Genomic DNA, 18,998 nt, shown 5'->3' on the forward strand with positions numbered 1-18,998 from the left:
CACTTTCCTTTCCTTTCACTTTCCTTTGTGATTAATGAGCTTTGAGATGTACTGAGCTTAAATAACTGAAGCAGACTAGGCAGCACAACGGTTAGAGTGTGAGCTCTGGAGTCAGACAGCTTGTATTTGAATTTAGTTCCACCGCTTACTTATCCTGTGACCTCGGTCAAGTCCCTATTCCTCAAGTTCTTTGTCTATAAAACCACCTTGCAGGGTTGTTGCAAAGACTAAATAACGCAGGTGACACCTAGCACAGCGCCATGGCATTTAATGAGCACACACCCTGTAAACCTGAGATACCATCGTCATCATTATGATCAGTTTCCCCCAAATGCCCGGCCTGAAACCAATACTTGGGAGTTTATGAATTGGGTTCTGACCCTGAATTTTACTGACGTGTTCAATAAATGAGAGAGACTAAACCAGCTGAAGAGAACCTGGACCTCACTGCGAGAAGCCTCGGTCACTGGAGTTCTTACCACACCCGCTTCTTGAAACCCTTACCCCATCGGGTGCAGTACCTACCTGCGTGCTGCGACTTGACAACGAAACTCTCCGGCGCCTTGGAAAGGGCAACGAAACCATCTTTCGGTGGAAACTTGAATTCTTCTTCCCCGAAGTTAAATTTGAGTTCCGCGTTCTAGCATTGAATAAAGGAGAAAATGGTAACTCTGAACCTAAGAGCAAACTAACCAGGATGAAATGATGAAGATCAAATTAGCTTATAGTCACAGCAAGATATCTCTATTACCTTCAAAACACAGGCAGGGAACAGGGCTTGGTTCTTCATATGTGGTGGTATTTCAAATGCCAGACCAAGATCTTTGCCTTTAAAAAAAAAAGAGAGAGAGAGATACAGAAAATGAATCGAAACAACCAGAAAAGGACTGCCACATGCTCACACCGTCAAATCTACTGGTTCTGGCATTAACTGTGCTGCCTAATACCACCTTCTCAAAGAAGCCTCCTCTGACCAACCCCAGACGATCACCTTCCATTCCCTCACCCAGACTTACATACCCTTTCAGTGCCCACTGCTCCCTCCTAACATATCACAGATTTGTCTGCTTCCCCCACCAGTAGGTAAAGCCCACAGAACTGTACATAAATGTGTCTCCTCCTTTTCTGCTGCATCTCCAGAACCTACCAGCCTGCCTGACACATGGCAAATGTTCAGTAAGCATTTGTCTAAAAGAAAGGTAAGGAGGAAGGGAAAGAGGACTGAAGACAGTGAGGGGATTTTAAAAATCATGAATACTGAATATCATATATATTCTCCAACAAAACAACCCATAGAAAGCTTACCGTTTTTGGAGAATTTGACATGCCCTTTATCTATATCTAGGTAACATCCAATGGTATCATGCATAGTGAATTCCTAGAAAACCAAAAAGTCAGGTACTGTTAATAAAAAGCAAAATTGAAAATAAGGTTAAAAGTTCAAATATAGTTGCATCCAAAGTAAGTGCTGCTGCTAGTATTGAATAATAATTACTTAAAATTCTAATGCAGATGTTAAAAATGCCTACTCCAGCACATCACATATAATAATAGAAGCACAGGACACGCTTCTTAGAATCCACATGATATTAAGGCTCATCCACATTACTACATACACAGGTTACCAGAACAAGTGTATTTAGATGTAACATAATTCAGAAGAAGAAATGAACACCCCAAGTATTAAAGTCAAAGCCCAAATCAAAATGGGGTGAACACAAAGAAACTATGGAGGGGCTAATGAATGGTATAAATGAAAAGTATTTTTTTTCATTTTGTATCATTTCTTCACCCCAGTCCAAAACTGAACTTTCTGTGGAAAATGTTCAGAAAATTCACTTGAACTTGACAATCGTTTCTATACCCTCAGTCATGTCACGAGTGGTCAAGTATGCAGGAAAACGTACTAAGCTATGATTGAGTCATTAAAGATAACTTGCTGCTGCTGCTGCTGCTGCTAAGTCGCTTCAGTCGTGTCCGACTCCGTGCGACCCCATAGACGGCAGCCCACCAGGCTCTGCCGTCCCTGGAATTCTCCAGGCAAGAACACTGGAGCGGGTTGCCATTGCCTTCTCCATTGTGTGAAAGTGAAAAGTGAAAGTGAAGTCGCCCAGCTGCGTCTGACTCCTAGCAATCCCATGGACTGCAGCCCACCAGGCTCCTCCATCCATGGGATTTTCCAGGCAAGAGTACTGGAGTGGCTTGCCATTGCCTTCTCCGAAAGACAACTTACCTCTCCATAATTGTCAAACTGCTTGTTGTGGGATTTCTTCCCTGTTCCACCAAAGCCAAATCCAAACTTGTCAGTACCTAGATTTTAAAAGTATTTTATAAGTGTAGGAAGAAAAAGTATAAAGTGAAAAGCACCATAAAAGCAGCTTAAAAGCTGAAGATTATTTGAAACATCTACAAGTATTATGTGGTATGTATTAATGCAAACTAACTTTACTGACTTTACTCTTATCCTCAACATTATTCCTCCTGATTTTATGATGTTACCGTATCTATTTTTGGTGGACTTCAAATCTTTCTTGGAATGAGGTAGGGAATAGGTAAATAATATTATTTCTATGTCTCTAAATATAAACTCTATATGGTTAAGTTTATTACTTCACTCCCCACTAAAACAAAACATTAAAAATTCACAAATGGAAATCAATAAACTCAGTTTATTTAGAAACACTTACCGAGATCTAGGGATGCTTGCATGGAAGACCACCCAACTCTGCACAACCCTTGGTCATGACAGGATACCTCATAGTAGTGCTTCCCTACAGGGACAAAATACTTTTGAGATTTACATAAATCATACACATGATTCATTTACCAGGCAGCCACTTTTCCATTTAGACATGAATCTGAGCAAACTCCAGGGGAGAGTGAAGGGCAGGGGAGACTGGCATACTGCAGTCCATGGGGTCACAGAGACTCAGATGATACTTAGCAGCTGAACAACAACACTTTTCTACTGTTTCTGAATTACATTTTATATGTTCCAGATGAAGACTTGTAGATCTTTCTGTAACATTAAAAATCTTTTCCGATCCTCACTTTAAAGCTACTTTAAAGAAAGTTCATGTACTAATATATCTCCCCAGAAGTTTGTAGGAGCACAAATGTTGTTTAATACCTTTCGTTAAGCCTTTGGTGGCTCTGCATCCATGCCATTCCTTTACTTCTCTGCTCTGACAACAAAGACCATCTGACCCAATTGCTGGATTTGAGAAAAACACAGAAAACCATGTCAATACAGATGATGTAAATCACGCACTCTGAAATAAGCATCATTCAGTCTCACTAAGAAGATAAATTTTCGCTTGTTGCAATGTTCCAAGGACTAAGAGCTGCTGATTCCTGAAGGACAGCAGCATCTTCTGTGTGAGTAACTGCCCCCATTCAGGCCCTGGAGGGCCATGCCAAAGGTCGGGGACTAGTTTCTTTACTGTGACCTATTGACCTGGACAGCATTTTACCACAACAAAAAGGAATCAACACAGTACCTGACCTGACTTGCACCGACGCCAGCTGCACCACTAACACTTAGACAACTGCTCTCTCGAGTCCCTTAAACAAGTGGATACTAAGGATGACACTGCTTGCTCCGATTTTATGCTGAAATTAGAGTCTGAATGAATGCTACACTGAAAGGAAAAGAGAAAGTCTCCCTGGCTTGCTCCCTAATCTGCAGATCCAGCAATCACAAAGGGAAAGCAGGAAAAGTCTGAATAAATAACCCTGTGGCTATTATTGCTAACATAGGACTCTCAAACATGAAGTTCTATATTATATATCACAGTGAGTCATAGCGCTAATTGGTGCTTTTCGGCTTTAACTAAAGCATTTGGCCTTTATCTTTACTAGAAACTGCAACTTTTGTCCTGGCTTGGGCTTGCAAATCATATCTGGCACCTGACTATAGAAGAAACCTTTTGAAAAAGCACCTCATCACACATTTTCCTTTCCTTATCAGAAACTACATTATTTACTCAAAGTATAAATTCTCATGAGTATATCATATAAACCTCTGAATTTTTAAAAAGTTCTGTGACAAAGGTAAATCCTAAACATTTTTGTATTTAAAATTCTTTATGCGTATGTACATAATTAATCTAGATCCACATGGTGAAGAGCAGCATTGGGGTTGCTTGTTTTTGTCATGATTCCTCAGGCCCCCTCTACCTTTCTCTGTATCCTGATTTTCTTCCTCACTGACACCTGGGGAAAATTCCTCCAAGTCAACTCTACAGTTCTGACTTGTTCTTCCTAATGGCTACACAAGAGTCCATGGATACACCCTAATCTTTGTTTACTATTCTGGCAGCAGCATTTACTTTGCTGGTAGTTTTTATCATTAGAAATAATGTTGCATCCAACAGCTCTGAATGTATATCCTTGCATATGGGAAATTTTTTCCCAATGAGCTTGGTCTTCCAGGAATATACATTCTTTAAATACTAAAAGATAATGCGGAACTGCTTCTTAGAGAGGCAGACAATTTGTACGTTTGTATCACTCTTCTGGATTCTTGCTAATCAGATGGTATAAAACAGTCACTGTAACTTTTACATTCCACTTCCCTACTACCTATAAACTTGACCTTTGCATGTTTATTGCCATTTGGATCTGCTCTTCTGTGAACTGCCTATTCACATACTTTGCCCATTTTCCTTATTGGCTGTTTACCTCTTTCTTACTAAAATAAGTAACCCTTTATTATCCATCAACACAAGAACCCCTTATAAGTTTATAAGGATTCTTTATCTTTCCTCAGCATTGCATTAAAAACAAGCTTTTGAATTATAAATATGCTGCTAAAGTCTCTCCACTTACCGAAAGCAGATCCTCTGTCATATGGGTTCATTTGCCATTTGTTCAGCACTAAGCAAATTAAAAGAAGAAAAGTTAACCCTAAATAAACATAATTTAAAACATTCTACAGAAAATAAAGCAAATACTTTATATTTTATATCATACCATAACTCCTCTAGATGCAATATAGTTTTACACGCTATTTGGAATGTACAATTAAAAGTGTTGCTGTTTTGATTAAAGGCAAAACTGAAACTGAAAACTGAAACATGTCAAAAATAATAGTCACTGACCCACGAAGGGCTAAAACCTTTTCTGCTCTCTTGTTTCAGTGCCTTTTTACAGGATGGCACTGATCTGTGTCCTAACTATGAGAGCATTAATAAAATGAAGTTCTGGAGACTTCAGTCATAGTGAAAACAACCTACCAATGTATCAGAGTCCAATTATCACTTTATCATAACTAAAAGAAAAGCCAGTCCTTTATCTTAAATAATTCAAAAGTCACAAAGTATTTTCCTCCTTACGTCTAGGGAATCAGTATTTTCCTTTTCTAAAGTATCTTAAGAGTCTGGATAACCAAAGAATCGCAATAGCTAAAGAGAACTCGATGTGTTTTCAAGCCCAATTTCAGCCCAAGATAGAAATCTTTTCTGGACTATTTCTGGTCAAAATGTATCTACCATCTGCTTAAACATTCTGAATGTTCTCTGAGCGTCTCCATTCACTGTGGGCTCAAGTGAGCTACTAGGAATTAAGTTAAACAGTACTTTGGAGAACAATATTCTCTCTCCAGATCCCTTCAATGATGTAACAATTACACCATCTCTCTTCTTTGTTTCTCCATGTTTCAGTACCTAGCTTCTTTATCTGTAACAGGACATGGTTTTTAGAACCACAACCATTCAGGTTATCTTCTGTGGAGTGTTCCCTTTCGTCATCATCTCTCATAAATGATGGCTGATAGCCGTTACAAGTTCTCAGACTATTTCTAAATAGACTAATAGTCTAGTGTTCACATCCATTATCTCACAATTCATTTACAAATAAGTTCATTCTACAAACTCTCTAACACTGTTACTTTCAAACTCCTGAGAAGAAAACAGTTGATATGCCAGCTCATGCCACTTAAGCTTGCAATTGTGTCACAACCGAGTTTTGTTTCATGAAACAAAAGTGACTTAATAAAATCACAGATTACTCAAGATAGAATGGAATTCAGAAACCATTTAATAAAAGTGACAAAATTTAAAGATGAGAAAATTGATGTAAGATTGTTGATGGCACCAACAGAACCAATCTTCATGGAGACAGGACTGAAAATATGAAACTGAGTTTAAAATGTACACTTTACATTTTAACTTCTTGGGCTCCTTCCTTAAAGGACAACACATGCCTCTTTCCCTGTAGAAGGCAGTATTTTCTACCACTGTGGGGTTTTACTCTACCAATTATTTGTAAAATCCTTCCTCAATGCCTTTGTAAAACATCGTACCAATTTATCTTCAATGAAAGTGAAAGTCACTCAGTCGTATCTCTTTGCAACCCCAAGGACAATCCAGTCCATGGAATTCTCCAGTGGGTAGCCTTTCCCTTCTCCAGGGGATCTTCCCAAACCAGGAATCGAACCCAGGTCTCCTGAACTGCAGGCAAATTCTTTACCAGCTGAGACACAAGGAAGCCCTTTATCTTCAATATTATGCATAAAAGCTATCAAGTTAAGAAAAACATTAAAATAACTATAATTTCCAAAATGCCAGTATTTTCTCAAAGGAATTAATACTAATGTTAGTATTTTAAAAAGGATCGTCTTTCAATGTTTATGCTCTCACTTTTAGCATTGATGGTTTCCACAACACCAAGTGACAATACCATCCCCCGTATATCAACAATAAAAGTGCACACTCAAATCTCATGTCTTTAAATATCTAGCATGAGAATTACTAATTTATACTAAATGAAATTAATAATGTGCAAAAAATCACCTGAAGCACCAGTTTTAATTGTCGCTTTTCCTTTTTTGCCTTCTTGTTGGTCTTTCAGAGTTTCATACACTATCTGAATAACCGGAATACTGAAAGCCTAGCCAAAAAACAAGAGTGCTCTATATTAGTAATGACATATCAGTGACAGTTTACTAATCAATGTAAATTGTGAGAATTATGCATGCACCTTAAATAATACACATATTCCTGATTGCTGCTCTAATTTGCCCAAACCCAAAATATCAGTAAGATAATAAGAGTTGATTGAATGAAAGAAATAGGAGCCAGCCAGAAGCCCAAAATAATAAGCAGTAGGGACCTACAGAATGAAATGAACTGAAAAGGATAAATATTATTCTCTAGTCTAGACCAATAGGAGATCAACCTAATTGCAACCTCTTTATTACTGGAGCCACTACATTAAAATTCAGAAGTGAGTATAAATATTAAAGATATTGTAACTATTTCCAAGACCAGTTTAAAACTATATTCTTAAAGCCATACTCTTGTAAATCTTTTTCAGAATTAGCTGGCATGGCAACAAAAATATCGCTCTCAGTGGCAAGCAACAAATTTTTTACATTTTGGAAGGAGATTATTTGATTAAATATTTCAAAGCAAAAACCAATGTTTAAAGACCCTGATGCTGGGAAAGACTGAAGGCAGGAGAAGGACGACAGAGGATAAGACGGTTGGATGGCATCACCGGCTCAACGGACAGGAGTTTGAGCAGACTTCAGGAGATGGTAAAGGACAGGGAAGCCTGGCGTGCTACAGTCCACGGGGTCACAAAGAGTTGGACACAACTTAGGTGACTGAACAACAAAAGTTGCTTTAAAAATCAACTCTTACAAATAAGTCACCTTAGAAGTTTACTTACTCCAGTTTTTCCACTTCCTGTTTCTGCAGCCTAAATGAAAAAAACAAATAAAGCTTAAATTGCCAGCTAAAGAAATCAAATTAACGTGATAGCATGTAGAAATCTCTAACGATACACAAGCTAGCCAGATTATTCTGATTTCCTCATTCAATTCTTTTGACTACTGCCAATCTTGCCATTTCTTTTCCATTCCCTCTGCAATCTGTTCGCTTTTCCCACTGCTAACAGTCAAATCTAAATCCTCACTATTCTAACACCCTAACTGCATATCCGGAGAAGGCAATGGCACCCTACTCCAGTACTTTTGCCTGGAAAATCCCACAGACAGAGGAGCCTGGTAGGCTGCAGTCCATGGGGTCGCGAAGAGTAGGACACAACTGAAGTGACTTAGCAGCAACTGCATCTCACCTCTCAGAGCTATACTACAAGCTGCTACCAAATCAGTCTTCATAAAAAAGCACACTTCTAACCATGCAAGGCATCTCTAGTTAAACATGTCCAATGATCCCCACTGCCAACAAACACCCAAATTCTTTACCATGACCCTTAAGAAAGGGCTCAGATAATCTGACCCACCATATACTCCCATCTTATCTCAAGTTACACCTCTCCACCCCCGCACCGCAGACACATGTATGGCATGCTACCACCTGAGTGAACTACTCTGGGATCGTACCCTGCATTCTCCTATTCCCTGTTTTTGCCGATGTGCTCTCTACCTGGAGGGCATTTCTCCTTTATCATCCCTTGTCCAAAATCTAGTTCCTCCAAGCCGAGTCCCTTACAATTCCTCAAGCAGAAGAGTAACTGCATCCCCACTTGAATCTTGTCACACACTGCGTTTCTTGGGCAAATCCTCCCTTGTATGACATTTATCTGTATACCTGTCTTACTGAGCTACTGGGTTTAAGCTTCTGAAGGGCAAGGACTGCATCGTATCTACCTCTGTGTTCCCTGCAACTCCTACCTACTTATTTTGAATGGAGCATATGGATCTTCAATGTTGGTAAATAAACAAAATTAATTTGGTGAAAATATCAGTTTTAAGCCTATGGGGCCTCTTTAAGTGTGCGGTTACAAACAGCCCCAGAATTGTGTTTCCCTGGCTTCCGACTACCCCACCATGTTTAAACATACCATAAGGACATCACCTCCTCCTAGGATGAGGGGGATCGATTCAGCCTGGATATCAGTTGGGAGACTAGAAGAATCATTTTGAAGAATTTTAGTTAGTGAAAAGAAAGAAAAAAAAAATCACCTAAGCTCATTAAGTCATGTTAAACAATAAACCTAGATGAGAATTTTATTTGGTAAATACTAACAATCTTTTCTCAGCTAAAAATATATCAACGTTTAAAAAGGAAATTCTACAATTTAAAGAATCACAAGAAAAAAACTGAATTTCACTTACCCAACTGGGCCCAACAATCTTTGATAAAATCACTGTTATTTTAAATTGTAAAACTCTGCTGTCACAGGAACATACAAGTTTTTAAAGACAGAGGTACTTACAGCCAATCCATCTCTTCCACGGCTTGTGCAATCTCAGGCATAACACCCATCTCTGAAAATAAAAATTAATTTTAAAGATTACACATAGTACTAAACAAATTATACTGCTCTTAAAATTACTGTTCAGTGGTGAAACAGGTTTGAGGCAACATTCAAATGTCTACTGAGTATAAATTTTAGAGAAAGACCTTCAAAGTCAAATTCAAGCTCTCACTACCAATGTGACCTTAAGCAAGCTACATACCTATTTCCCCACAGAAAATGGAGCTAAAATACTGCCTGCATTGTAGGGATATGGGAGATTACAGATACTCATATGTAATGCACCTGGAACACAGCTGTCACTTAGTGATGATATACAGCAGCCACCGGTGACAGTTTCCTTCCTACCACTAGTGAGAAATCTGCCAGAATTGGAGAGGTTCCAGACCAGTACCTTGGTGTTTCATCTAGAGATGATGTGGAAATCACGTGTCTTGCCTCTGTGAGGACCATGTGAATACCCTCAGCGATCTGAGACAAATGAACAGGTAAGAAGAGGGAGCCCACATGTACAGGTAGCCATAATCAAAACTATGATGAACTGAAAGGGAGGGGCTGGTGGTGAGAACTTGGGTTAACCGGAAATGTCAGCTGAAGAACTTCTCTGTTCTTACCCGTTCACATGTTTTAAGTAATTTACATCAAAGCGAATCCTAAATAAATAGGCCGGGTTATTTCTCATTGGATTTTGAAATTTTATCACTTCTCAAATGAACTGTAGGGTTGTACGGAATAGTCAGTTGTATTTCTTAAATGTCCTTTCCAAATAAGAAGTGATCTTTCAAGTCTGCATTTTAAAACTGTAGCTTTTATTACTGTTATCTATACAACAGTATATATTTCTATTAAAAAACAAACAATACTCAAATACATCCAACCCCAAAGATAAACTATTTGGATATTTTGTATTTCTTATAATCGTTTGTAAAAAGACAAAATAAATCTATAATCCACTGCAAAAGTAGCTCCCACACGCCCCCCTCTACCACATCAGGTGAGAAGACTCATATTATAAGTCAACAGTAGATACAATACTAACATTTTATATGTGTGCTCAGTAGCGCCAACTCTTTGTGGCCCGATGGACTGCAGCCAGCCAGGCTCCCTTGCCTTGGAATTTTCCAGGCAAGCATACTGGAGTGGGTTGCCATTTCCTTCTCCAGGGATCTTCCTGACCCAGGGATGGAACCTGCACTGGTGGGCAGATTCTTTACCACTAGTGCTAGCTGGGAAGCCCCAACATTTTATATAGTGATCTAATTAATATAAACATTGATGACATAAGAAAGCATAAAAATCTCTTCCAAAAAGGCAGGCTCTCTTACCCCTCAATCTCTTTGACGAATTCCACAGATTGAAAAACTAATCCAGGTCAAAAGTACAGCCAAGCTGATCTTTTAAAAAAGTGACCCCATGAGAGTCTAGGTGTATTCTCTCTCCTAAAATGTAAACTGCTTGGAAAAAAGGGTGAAGGTCTTCAATAGGCTGCATCCGTATTAACTTGCCTGTGGAACTATTACATTGCAAGCACCAACTAAAGACGGCTTTCAGCAAATTCCAGGCAATTTCTTGTTCCACACTGGTCATGGTCTTTGCAGATTTGCTTTGAAACCATGTTTTCTTTAAACAGAACATTTTTAATACTCAAAAGAAAAATAGCAATATTCATGCTCTTTAATTCCACTATTGTCTTTATTTCACATCACAGACTCTTCCAGCCCTTTACCCTAATATTGCTGAAATCTTTGCATAACTCTCAAAGTGACCCTACAAAATGACAGCCTGGAGTAGCTGCTCTGCACACCTGAGCTCTGAAATCTTGTTTTAGGAGAGCTGGTCAAAGAAAAGCAGCTCCCAGTCTATGCAGATTTCCTCGTCTGCTATGAAACCCAACTAAAATCACCAGAAATCCTCCTCCCAACTAAAAATCTGGAATTTCTAATGTTCTAATAGTAGACAAATGAAGAAAGTAACAATACTGGGTTATATGTGAAGTCATCTTAATAGGTTAACAAACATTAAAGATGGTTGGCCTAACTGCATACATTTATTGCTAGGTAAATGTACAACTTTCAGTATGTAAGGCTGACTGCAACTTGGGGACGTATAAAGGAAGAATGATAAAGAAAAAGGAAAAAAACAACTGTCCAGTTACGTAAGCCACCTCAAATTCCTTTTCGGAACGAAAGAGGGTATCGCCAGAAAAGAACGATTTTGAAGTGTGCGCTGACCTCGTGTTTACGCGGCTGAAAAGGCTTTCCCTATAGCTTAGGTATATATAACGTTACGGTTGATGTAACAGCGCTTAACAACAAAGAAGGATCAGGTTTGTGCCTAGGACTTTTCGTTCTGGAAGGGCCTGGGGAAAACTCTAGATGCAGGATGGTCACTTCCAAGGAAGCCCTCTCCGCGCGCCTCGCTGCCTCCCGGCCCGGCCCGCCCCTCCCCGGGCGCGGGCAGAAGACGGTTCCCTGCACCACCCGCCACGTCAAAGCGCAGGAGGCCCGGGGCTCCGAGCGCAGCTGCAGCATCGCCGCCGCATCGGGCAGGACAGCAGGGTAAAGGGCGGCTGGAAGGAGAGACAGACGGGAGCGAGCACCGGGGAGGCCCGGCCAGCCAGCCGGCATCCAGACAGCAAAAGGCTGTCTCCCTGCAACAGCGAGACGCACCGATCGGGCCTCCCGCGCTGCCACTGGTCCCCCCAGAACCCGCCCCGAGCGCGGGCAAGGAAGAGATCGCCCTAGACAGCTCCCTCCTGAACTGCGCGGCCCCTCTCCGCCCCTTGGCCCAAGCCGAGGCGCCGATCGGGCCGCCCGCTCCGGCCCCCCTGCTCCGCGGACGCACCGGAGAAGGCCGCCATCTTCGCCCCGTCCTCCGCCGCTCAGCTCGCGCTCCCTCCCTCCGCCCGGACACGCTGCGAGCTGGCCGCGAGCGCTTCCGCTCCCTGCCCGGCCCCCGCCCGGGTCTGCTGCTTTCCAAGTCCGGGCAGGCACACAGCCTTGACAGAACGGTTCCGGGCACAGAAAGACCCGCCCCTGGACCTCACAGCGGAGACCCAGTTGAGCTGCGCCTTGGTTTTCCTGAGTAGCCAGTACTCGTCATCATTAGACGAACTCAGAGTTACCTTTTACGTCAAGTATGCTGTGTGTCATCAGGACCACTTTCACACGTATAAGGAAGGAGGCCTTTCGTAATGAGGCTCACACAAGGGCCCAGGATGATCCGACAACAAAACTGTGTTATCTCGGCTGCCTCCTTCAGACCCCTCAACTTCTCAAAGATAATAAGCAGGGCTTTCTGGTGTGTGAATGACCTGGAGAGAATGTACTGAACTCAATGTCCACCCCCCCCTCCCTCCGCCACCAATACTAGGGAGAGAAGAGCCTGGCACCCAATAGCCATTTATTAAATATTTTTGACTGATTCCAGCCTCCCAGCCTCCCAGCCTCAGTGTTTGATGTAGTATTGAAAATTTCAAATCTGTTTGATGTTCATACAGTTTTGACTCTTCTTTTTGCAGAAAGATATGAAAAGTAAACGAATATTTAATCCTCCCGTCATCTCTGCCAAGGAGTATTAACATCTTTAGATGAAGACACTAAGTGTCAAGAAATTAACCCATCTAAAGCCATGTAGAAGAACTATACAAAAAAGATCTTCATGACCCAGAGAACCATGGTGGTGTGATCACTCACCTAGACCTAGACATCCTGAATGTGAAGTCAAGTGGCCCTTATGAAACATCACTACAAACAAAGCTAGTGGAAGTGATGGAATTCCACCTGAACTATTTCAAATCCTAAAAGATGATGCTGTGAAAGTGCTGCACTCAATATGCCAGCAAATTTGGAAAACTCAGCAGTGGTCACAGGACTGGAAAAGGTCAGTTTTCATTCCAATCCCAAAGAAAGGCAATGCCAAAGAATGCTCAAACTACCACACAACAGCACTCATCTCACACAGTAGCAAAGTAATGCTCAAAATTCTCCAAGCCAGGCTTCAACAATACGTGAACTGTGAACTTCCAGATGTTCAAGCTGGTTTTAGGCAGAGGAACCAGAGATCAAATTGGCAACATCTGTTGGATCATTGAAAAAGCAAGAGAGTTCCAAAAAATATCTATTTCTGCTTTATTGACTATGCCAAAGCCTTTGACTGTGTGGATCACAATAAACTGTGGAAAATTCTGAAAGAGATGGGAATACCAGACCACCTGACCTGCCTCCTGAGAAATCTGTATGCAGGTCAGGAAGCAACAGTTAGAACTGGACGTGAAACAACAGACTGGTTCCAAATAGGAAAAGGAGTACATCAAGACTGTATATTGTCACCGTGCTTATTTAACTCATATGCAGAGTACATCATGAGAAACACTGGGATGGATGAAAGCACAAGCTGAAATCAAGATTGCCAGGAGAAATATCAATAACATCAGATATACAGATGACACCACCCTTATGGTAGAAAATGAAGAACTAAAGAGCCTCTTGATGAAAGTGAAAGAGGAGAGTGAAGAAGTTGGCTTAAAACTCAACATTCAGAAAACTAAGATCATGGCATCTAGTCCCATCACTTCATGGCAAATAGATGGAGAAACAGTGACAGACCTTATTTTATTGGGCTCCAAAATCACTTCAGATGGTGAGTGCAGCCATGAAATTAAAAGACACTTACTCCTTGGAAGAAAAATTATGACCAACCTAGATAGCATATTAAAAAGCAGAGACATATTTTGCCAACAAAGGTCTGTCTAGTCAAGGCTGTGGTTTTTCCAGTAGTTATGTATGGATGTGGGAGTTGGACTATAAACAAAGTTGAGCACCAAAGCACTGATGCTTTTGAACTGTGGTCGTTGGAGAAGACTCTTGAAAGTCCCTTGGGCTGCAAGAAGATCGAACCAGTCCATCCTAAAGGAAATCAGTCCTGAGCATTCATTGGAAGGACTGATGCTGAAGCTGAAACTCCAATACTTTGTCCACCTGATGGAAAGAACTGACTCACTGAAAAGACCCTGATGCTGGAAAAGATTGAAGTCAAGAGGAGAAGGGGATGACAGAAGATGAGATGGTTGGATGGCATCACTGACTCGATGGTCATGAGTTTGAGCAAGCTCCCAGAGTTAGTGTTGGACAGGGAGGCCTGGCGTGCTGCAGTCTATGATGTCGCAAAGGGTCAGACACGACTGAGCGACTGAACTGAACTGAACCGAAAGCCATGTGGCTACTGGACAGCAGTAGTAGCTGAGCCACATCTGCGTAACCTCAGGGTGCTTGCTGTACCATGAGTAGCTAGCCACAGACGGACAGGAGAAAAGGAAACCTCAGGCAAATCGTTTCAGATGGACTTAGAACGACAGCTTCGGGAGCCATACTCTCTGGGTTTGAATTCTAGCCCTGCCTCTTGCTAGGTGTGCGTTAGTGTTAGTCACTCAGTCATGTCCGATTCTTTGTGACCCCATAGACTATAGCCTTCCAGGCTCCTCTGTTCATGGAATTATCCAGGAAAGAATACTGGAGTGGGTTGCCATGCCCTTTTCCAGGGGATCTTTCTAACCCAAGGATCAAACCTGGGTCTACCACATTGGCAGGCAAATTTTTTACAGTCTCAGCCACAAGGGAAACCAACTTTACATAGGGTAGTAATATCAAATCTTGTTTTAATCAACATAAATGTGTATTTTACTTATCCCATTTTGAATAACCATCCAAAGAACTTTTTTAAAATTCATTTGCGGTAATTCCTTTTTTTAAAAGAAAAAGATTTTTACCTCATTGAAACAATAGCTAGATATTTTTTGTGTTTTTTCAAGTTTTTTGCTGATGTTCTTAATTGCTCTTATTAGCATCTGTGACGGAGAAGGCGATGGCACCCCACTCCAGTACTCTTGCCTGGAAAATCCCATGGATGGAGAAGGCTGGTGGGCTGCAGTCCATGGGGTTGCAAAGAGTCAGACATGACTGAGCGACTTCACTTTCACTTTCCACTTTCATGCATTGGAGAAGGAAATGGCAACCCACTCCAGTGTTCTTACCTGGAGAATCCCAGGGACGGGGGAGCCTGGTGGGCTGCCGTCTATGGGGTCGCACAGAGTCGGACACGACTGAAGCGACTTAGCAGCAGCAGCAGCATCTGTGAAACCATTGAGAAGACCTCAAGGAAGCTTTCTAAACTGGTTTTTCTTGTTTTAAAAAGTTTTTAAGTTAATTTGACTTTTGTTGTATAGATATCAACAAAACAGTTGTTTACAATGATAGCACTCAGCTGTGTAACCTTGAACAAATTTGGGCTTCAGTTCACTCTTTTGTGAAATAACCATGAATAATGTCGGCCTTGAAGGACTGGTATGAGGACTGAATATAATAGGTAAAGCATCTACAACTGTGCACAGCACTGTCTATGTGTGTTCAGTTCAGTCGCTCAGTCGTGTCCGACTCTTTGCGACACCATGAATTGCAGCACGTCAGGCCTCGCTGTCCATCACCCACTCCCGGAGTTCACCCAGACTCACGTCCATCGAGTCCGTGATGCGTCCAGCCATCTCATCCTCTGTCGTCCCCGTCTCCTATGTGTGTTAGCTCTCTTATTACACTAGGACCTGTAAGAGGACCCACCACCTGAAGTTCCAGAGGTAATCAAATCAGGCGGAGCTGCAGCCTCCCACCTCCAGGAGGCACCATTCACAGTATATTCTATATTCTCATTCTATTTTGTATCAATTTATATAAGTGGTACACCTGAGAGTTATGCAGTGTAGCAGTTCTGAATAGATACCATATACCCCATATTTTTCCTAGCTCAAGAGATGAAGCATTTTCCGGGGGACTACTCAGAACTTTTGATCTCAGGAGTTTGGGAAGCAGAAGGCATACTCTGAGAAGCTGTGACTAGAGGGCACCAAGGCAGCAGGGCAGAAAAAGAGCCGGAGGGAAGAGAAGGCAGCTGTGTAAGCAGACTGCAGTTCCAGCAACTGCGGGGGAATATGTGTGACCTTCCCCCTCAGGGCTAACTGCACCTGTGGAGGGTGGCCTTGAAGCTCTCTTCAAAGGGAATGTGCCCAAGAGAGCTGCCTGGAGAAGCTAAAGGATGCAGCAGACAGATCCCCAAAGGACCCCATTTTATTCATACTTTTAAACAGATGGGGGCCTCCCTGGTGGCTCTGATGGTAAAGAATCTGCCTGCAATGCAGGAGACGCAGGTTCAATCCCTGGGTCAGGAAGGTCCCATAGAGAAAGCAATGGCTACCCACTCCAGTATTCTTGCCTGGAAAATTCCATGGACAGAAGAGCCTGGCAGGCTACAGTCCATGGCGGTCGCAAAGAATTGGACCCGGCTGAGGGACTAACACTTTAACCCGAGGACAGACGTCACCTGCATCATGTGAGTTGCGTTTGGAGAATACCAGCACAAGAATCTCCCAAGAAACCAACAAAAAGTACCTCTGAGCTAAAAAAATCAACCTTGGGCATGATTGATCCCAAGAGCACCAGATTCAGATCACAAAGGGACCCGCCAACCAAAGGTGAGTCTCCTTTCTGCCAGATGTTATCTCTCCCCAAGGGTCAGAAACAATAGTTAATGGGAGACAGGAGAGCAGAAATGAGAGTGACTACACCCTTCACAGCATTGCTAAGCTGGGAAGAAGGAAGCTGTCCTTTTGGTTCAAGTTGTGAATTTTGATCATAACACTGGCTGCTAAGTCACTTCAGTCGTGTCCGACTCTGTGCGACCCCAGAGAGGGCAGCCCACCAGGCTCCTCCGTCCATGGGGTTTTCCAGGCAAGAGTATTGGAGTGGGGTGCCATTGCCTTCTCCACATAACACTGGACCCAATAATTTAATAACAGAAATGAGACTATAGTTGTGATGAAAATAGCCAGGCAGCTTTTCTTTATCTGTGTGTGCCTAGTCGCTCAGTCGTGTCCAACTCTTTGCAACCGCATGCACTGTAGCCCACCAGGAGCCTCTGTCCGTGCGATTTTACAGACAAGAATACTGGATTGGATTGCCGTTCCCTTCTCCACCTGGTCCCGGAAACTCTACATAAATAATTAGGTGGGAAGACAGCCACCACTAGGTGGCGCCAAATTGTAGCTGAGCTGACGGCACCAAACAGGTAACTGCAGCCATGCTGGGTAAACCTGCAAAGGTAATTAAAACTCCCAGCTGGGACTTTTCCACCAACTTTTATTTCCATAACTTCACAATAACCCAGCATTTTATGTAATTGAACGTTTTGGACCCATAGCCAAGAGTGTTTGGTGGAATTTTCCTGTAATATCCATGCACCCAAGAGAGACTGTGATACGTATTTTCAGGTAAGGTGTAGTATAGGTCACTGCAGACCAGATGGATTTTAACTGCAAAGGCAGCCCTAAAAAATACATCCTTGAGTTATGCTGGCCCTTGAGAGTGTAGAGGGGATGGCCCCCATGAAGGAGTCCATGGACTGGCCACACACATTCCCCTTTCCCCTTGAAAGTGAAGTGAAAGTGTGAGATGCTGAGTCATTTCCGATTCTTTGTGACCCGGTGAACAGGAGCCTGCGAGGCTCCTCTGTCCATGGAATTCTCCAGGCAAGAATACTAGAGTGGGTAACCATTCTCTTCTCCAGGAGATCTTCCTGACCCAGGAATTGAACCAGGGTCTCCTGTATTGCAGGTGGATTCTTTACTGTCTGAGCCACCAGCGAAGCCCTCACCCTTTCCCCTTGCCCGTCTCTGTTATGAAAGTGAAAGTGAAGTCACTCAGTCAAGTCCAACTCTTTGCGACCCCGTGGACTGTAGCCCACCAGGCTCCTCTGTCCATGGGATTCTCAAGGCAAGAACACTGGAGTAGGTTGCCATTTCCTTCTCCAGGGGATCTTCCCAACCCAGGGATCCAACCCAGGTCTCCCGCATTGCGGGCAGACACTTTAACCTCTGAGCCACCAGGGAAGCACTATTATACAGCCTGGGAAAAGAAAAAAAGAAAAGGTTGCCTTTCCAGACTCCCTTGTAGAGAGACAGCACGAGATCCACTTCTGCCTAGATGAAAATGAAAGTTCCTTTTTTAAAAGGAAAGATCTGACTGGCAGATACTCTTTGTCTTCTGGACATGCTCCCTGGAAAGGCAGAGATGAGCCACTAAGATGGCTTCATGCTAAGGCTTTTGAAGCAGAAATCAGGAGACTGGATCCTTGATGAATGGTGGTGAGCTACGTTACCAGCCCAGGTCTGTCTGCTGCTAGATGTCTTGTAGCTGGAAAATGTCTTATATATTTGAGCTACTGTTAATACCCTCTAGCTTGCCACCTAACACATTCCTAACAGATATGAAGGAAGGAGACGAAACATTCATCCATAGAGATATTGTGTAATGATCCCTCAGATCATTTCTTGAAATGTTCTAGAGTAGAGCAGTAAGAAACTTACTGTGGCTCTAAAGTCATGGCCCCAGTCATGAAGGCACTATCAAAAACAACGCTTGAATATATGTTCATTTCCTCACAACCAAAAATGAAGATGAAATGAATGCGCCATATGCAATGGCGGAAATGACTCTAAATTTCCTGAGCCCTCCTTCCCAGCTTTTAAGGATCTAGCCATCACCAAGAAGGAAACAGCAAGAGAGAATTGTTTTAATGTGAAAGAAGTCAATTAGAAAATGCAATACTTTCATTATATAACCCATCCCCCAAGTCCTTCCTCCCAATACATAATACAAACCCATTCATCATTCCACCCAGGTAATGTCTCACTCCTCAAAGCTTCCCCAGGAAGTTTGCCCACAGAT

General features: G+C 42.3%; 1 protein-coding gene across 3 annotated transcripts in view; it reads right to left on the reverse strand.

Annotated features, from left to right (window-relative positions):
• DDX1 (DEAD-box helicase 1) overlaps positions 1 to 18,998 on the reverse strand; it is a 40,072-nt gene that overhangs the window by 19,885 nt on the left and 1,189 nt on the right. The window contains exons 1-12 of one of the 3 annotated variants that reach the window (XM_055540891.1): positions 12,073 to 12,215; positions 9,187 to 9,238; positions 8,812 to 8,875; positions 7,675 to 7,704; positions 6,795 to 6,891; positions 4,831 to 4,878; positions 3,131 to 3,214; positions 2,688 to 2,771; positions 2,234 to 2,310; positions 1,306 to 1,378; positions 752 to 828; positions 526 to 640 (exon numbers count right to left, since the gene is read on the reverse strand). In XM_055540891.1, the coding sequence (XP_055396866.1) occupies positions 526 to 640; positions 752 to 828; positions 1,306 to 1,378; positions 2,234 to 2,310; positions 2,688 to 2,771; positions 3,131 to 3,214; positions 4,831 to 4,878; positions 6,795 to 6,891; positions 7,675 to 7,704; positions 8,812 to 8,875; positions 9,187 to 9,238; positions 12,073 to 12,088 (817 nt within the window). In that variant the 5' untranslated portion in view covers positions 12,089 to 12,215. Of the gene's footprint in view, positions 1 to 525; positions 641 to 751; positions 829 to 1,305; positions 1,379 to 2,233; positions 2,311 to 2,687; positions 2,772 to 3,130; positions 3,215 to 4,830; positions 4,879 to 6,794; positions 6,892 to 7,674; positions 7,705 to 8,811; positions 8,876 to 9,186; positions 9,239 to 10,553; positions 10,628 to 12,072; positions 12,216 to 18,998 lie in introns of those variants that run through there. The other 2 variants (XM_055540892.1, XM_055540890.1) reach the window with 2 other exon arrangements.

This window comes from Bubalus kerabau, chromosome 11 (genome assembly GCF_029407905.1).
Source record: "Bubalus kerabau isolate K-KA32 ecotype Philippines breed swamp buffalo chromosome 11, PCC_UOA_SB_1v2, whole genome shotgun sequence".
In the NCBI taxonomy this organism is placed as follows: domain Eukaryota; kingdom Metazoa; phylum Chordata; class Mammalia; order Artiodactyla; family Bovidae; genus Bubalus; species Bubalus kerabau.